Below are 4312 nucleotides of genomic sequence, written 5' to 3' on the forward strand. Positions count from 1 at the left end.
GGTCCAGACGCTACAACACACACACACATATATATATATATATATATATATATATATATATATATATATACACATATATTGTTTTATGCTTTTTCATGGACCCATACAATGAAAACCTATGAAAACAATGAAAATCAATTATACAGAATATTTTTTATAAAAATAATGTAATCTTACAATTTATTTTCATTATTTGTTGTTTGAAGTTTATTTTTATGAGTGTTCTACAGAATCTTTTTATTCTGATTAATTTCTAGTCAAGCTGTAATTTCAAGCTGTAAATGTAATGTCAAAATATGCAAAAAGTGTGAAAATATTATTTGATGCACAAAAAGTGAAATTAGCCTTAGCAAGATTAAGGATGTGGCCAATTTATTCTAAAAATGTTAAAAATTTAATTTCTGCCACTGTCAATTCCATTACTGAATGCTGTTAAATACAACATTTCAGTTGATATGTAGTAAAAATGACACAGCAGTGAAAATTTAGAAAAAAGTAGCATATTTGTATACATACAGAATTCTGTTATATTGAAACAACTTAATACTTTAATGCAGCATGATTGCATTAAAATTAGGGATGTATGATATTGGATTTTTGCCGATATCTGATATGCCGATAATTTTCAACTAATTTTGTCCGAGAGCCGATATGATATATAATTATATTTAATTTTGGTTAGTTTTTAACAAGAACTTATTTGATAGAATTAAAGGGATATAATAAACAATAATAAAGTTATTTTATAATGACAGTACATTGAAGATTTGAAAATAACTATAAATAAACTATATATTAATCACTGCATTTTTTTTTCAGAAAGATGCAGTTGGTAACCTTAACATTTTATTTTATGATTTAACATTTGTAAATGGTCTAAAGCAATAGAGTTGTAAAAATTCAGAAAATCTTTTAGAGCTTATAATTTGTTTAAAAAATAACATGGTACACATTAATGAATAAATCAGTATATATAAAATAATTTACTTTAAGTGTCATGTTTGTGATTTTTGTTCATGTAAGCTATAGCTTCTGACCTTTAAATCAAAACATACTCAAGATTTTATGGCATCAATAACTGCTTTATTTAATCAGAAACACCGTCTAAATATTATTTTTGTATTTTGCCTGAGCACCCTGAGCACATGTGAGTTAATGTATTCCTCTTATCGGCAAGAAATATTGGCATCATTTTTCATATCCATCCGATATCGATATTTACATTTAAAGCCATTATTGGCTGATTCCGATATTGGTCAGATAATATTGTGCATCCCTTATTAAAATGGTTAAAAGTGACAGTATTACACAATTTTTATATTTCAAATAAATGCTGATCTTTTGAACTTTCTATTCATCAAAAAATCCTGAAAAAAAATATGTTCAGTATTAATAATAATAAGAATAAATCAGCTTTTTCTAATGCTTTCTGAAGGATCACATGACACTGAAGACTGGGAGTAATGGCTGCTGAAAATACAGCTTTGCCATTACTGAAATAAATTACATTTTAAAATATATTGAAATAGAAAACATTTTTTTCTTTTTCAACACCACACTTCTTTTCTCACCATCAACTAGTTATGAAGGCATTGACTGGAGTATATTTATTTTATAAATGTTTTCAGTGCTTCAGTCCATGCTCAAGTGTGATTTGGCCCAACAAGGCCTATAATACATGGATAAAACTTGGCTAGTATTTCCATTCATGTCAGTGACAGTAGTTCTCAACTAGTACTGAACTCAGCAGAAGTAAATCAAACCCTTTCCATTTCTCATTAACCTGTTGTTCTAAGTCGCTGATCTCAGGTCTGTCACATTGAAATGCACAGACATACCTGTACCCACACACACACAAATGCAGGCCCACACACAAACATACCAAACAGAAGCAGGCTCAGATGCTAACTCGAGACAATAAACACTACACACCCAAAGACCATGACACAAACACCCACACACATACAACATTATTAACACTAGGGATTCAGTCGGCCCTGTCCATTATACCCCTCTTTCCCAGCTCCATGTCTTCATTGACCTTCTCAAGCTGTTTGTTGGACTTTCACGTTCTTATTGACCCGCAGGCTGTCTGCCACTGACTGTCACTGACGGCATGAATTTGTCATCAGCAGTGGACATCAGTGAGCCATCCGACGATTACTCACTGGCCCCATGTGCCTTTTCTCCCCTAGAGGCATAATATCATCTCCACAGAGCAACGACGGTCTTTTGTCCGTGCGCCGCTAGCGTATAGACATACATTGGACTGTCAATAAGAATGGTGAATGGCAAACTAAAATCGGATAAGTAGTTCAGTTGTGGATTTTTCAAGCAGTGGTTAATCTAATTCCCAGTAGGCCTTCACTGTAAATATTTAGCAAAAATAATCCCCCATGAGGATTCGCTGCAATCCATAAATATGCATATGAAATGAAAGCCTTACAAGATGAAAGCTGACACCTTAAAGTAATAGACTGTCCTGAGAATAATATTGTGGTGAATCATTGAGACGAAAGAGATTGAAGCTTTGAAGGTTGTGCTGTGGTTGAACAACTGAAATGTTCTCTCTCTCTGTGTCTTTTGCAGGTTGGTGCTATTCAGATGTGTGATGTGGTAAATGAGATTGAGCTGGCAAGAGAGCGGTGCGAGAATAAAACAGCAGGAAACGTCACATCAGGTGATATTCACAAAACAACGTTGCTCTGTGCCATTTTCACAGTTAATAAACAATTTTGCATTGATGGGGAAAATAGATGTAACTGTAGATCACAGAGAGCTAATATGTGGTGCTGAAACAAGGCCAAAAAATTCACTTACATTCATATCTAGAATGTGTTTGAATGAAAAAAAAATCTGGTAGATCTAGTAAACTGCAGTTTTATAGTAACGAGAAATAAATTTAAAAAATACATTATTGAATGCTGTTAAAAATAACACTTCACTTGATATGTGGTGAAAATTACAGAGCAGTGAATATTTAGAAAATAAAACAGTGTATATATTTGTATACATAAAGAATTCTGTTATATTTAAATAAATCAATACTTTTATTCAGCATGGATGCATTTGTTAAAAGTAACAGTAAAGGCATTTGCAGTGTTATAAAATTATGTATTTCAAACAAATGCTGAAAACTTTCTATTCATCAAAAAATTTTGAAAATTAAAAATGTACTACGATTTCCACAACAACATTGAGCAGAATGTGCTTAACATTGATAATAATAGCACCAAATCAGCATATCAGAATGATTTCTGAAGGATCAAGTGACACTGAAGACTGGAGTAACAGCGGTTGAAAATTCAGCTTTGCTCACAGTCCAAAAAAAGAAAAAAAGTAAATCTGGAATATATATATAGTAACGGGGTGAAGAATCACACGACAAGTAATCTCAATCAATTCCCCGGAGGGTGGATTTATTGGGGTGATGGGTGTTTCGTGAGAAAGTTCCAGGTAGGTGCTCCGGTGCCATGAGTGCTCTCTTCCGTCTTCCCAGTGCAGAGGGTCCGTGCAGTTCTTCTGTGGGGCTGGTCGGTCACACGCTGCTTTCTGTGGGAAAAATGAGAGGGCGAGTTAGTGCTCAGTCTCATGGAGGAATCTCCTAGATGGCAGGGCTTGTGTGGTTTATGTAGCCGCCGCCTAATGAGGTGCAGCTGTGAACGATCAGCCTGTGATGATGGCCAGGTGCTCCTCGCTTGTTTCCAGGGCGACGTTGATGAAGCTTCGGGACGCTCGTCACACACCCCCCCCCCAGCGTCGTCCTGGTCCTGTTAATGATCTGAGATAGTAGGGGAGAGATAGGGGGTGGGTGGGGAGTGACCCCTGACAGACCTACGAAAGCTGCCCAGATCCGAGAGAGGCCATCCGTGTTGGCGTTCGCGGCTCCAGCCCGATGACGTACCTCGAAGTGGAAGTCCTGGAGCGCGAGGAACCATCGGGTCACCCTGGCATTGGTATCCTTGGCGCGGGCCATCCACTGAAGGGGTGTGACCAGGGTGAACTTCCAGCCCAGAAGGTAGTACCGCAGCTCCAGGACTGCCCACTTGATGGCTAGTGCCTCCTTCTCCACTGCGGGTGCGGGATGGTTCTATCACCCCCAACTTCAGCATTTGATGGATTTCCTCCTCAATAGCTCGCCGACGAGCCTCAGGGACCCGGTAGGGCCGTTGCCTGACGACGACCCCTGGCGGCGTCCGGATGTCATGCTGCAGGATGCTGGTCCGCCCTGGCAGAGCAGAGAACACATCCGAGAACTGACCGACCAGGTGCTGCAGCTCCCTCTTCTGGGCAGCCGAGAGGTGGGGGTTGA

The 4312-nt window shown here is 37.8% G+C and overlaps 1 protein-coding gene across 1 annotated transcript in view; it reads left to right on the forward strand.

The window, feature by feature from the left end:
- Nucleotides 1-4312, forward strand: part of vipr1b (vasoactive intestinal peptide receptor 1b) — a 102985-nt gene that overhangs the window by 29094 nt on the left and 69579 nt on the right. Inside the window, exon 2 of the mRNA XM_016280383.1 lies at nucleotides 2590-2680. Within this exon, the coding sequence (XP_016135869.1) occupies nucleotides 2590-2680 (91 nt within the window). The remainder of the gene's footprint in view (nucleotides 1-2589; nucleotides 2681-4312) is intronic.

Source organism: Sinocyclocheilus grahami, unplaced genomic scaffold (assembly GCF_001515645.1).
Source record: "Sinocyclocheilus grahami isolate Dianchi unplaced genomic scaffold, SAMN03320097.WGS_v1.1 scaffold139.1, whole genome shotgun sequence".
NCBI classification, from domain to species: domain Eukaryota; kingdom Metazoa; phylum Chordata; class Actinopteri; order Cypriniformes; family Cyprinidae; genus Sinocyclocheilus; species Sinocyclocheilus grahami.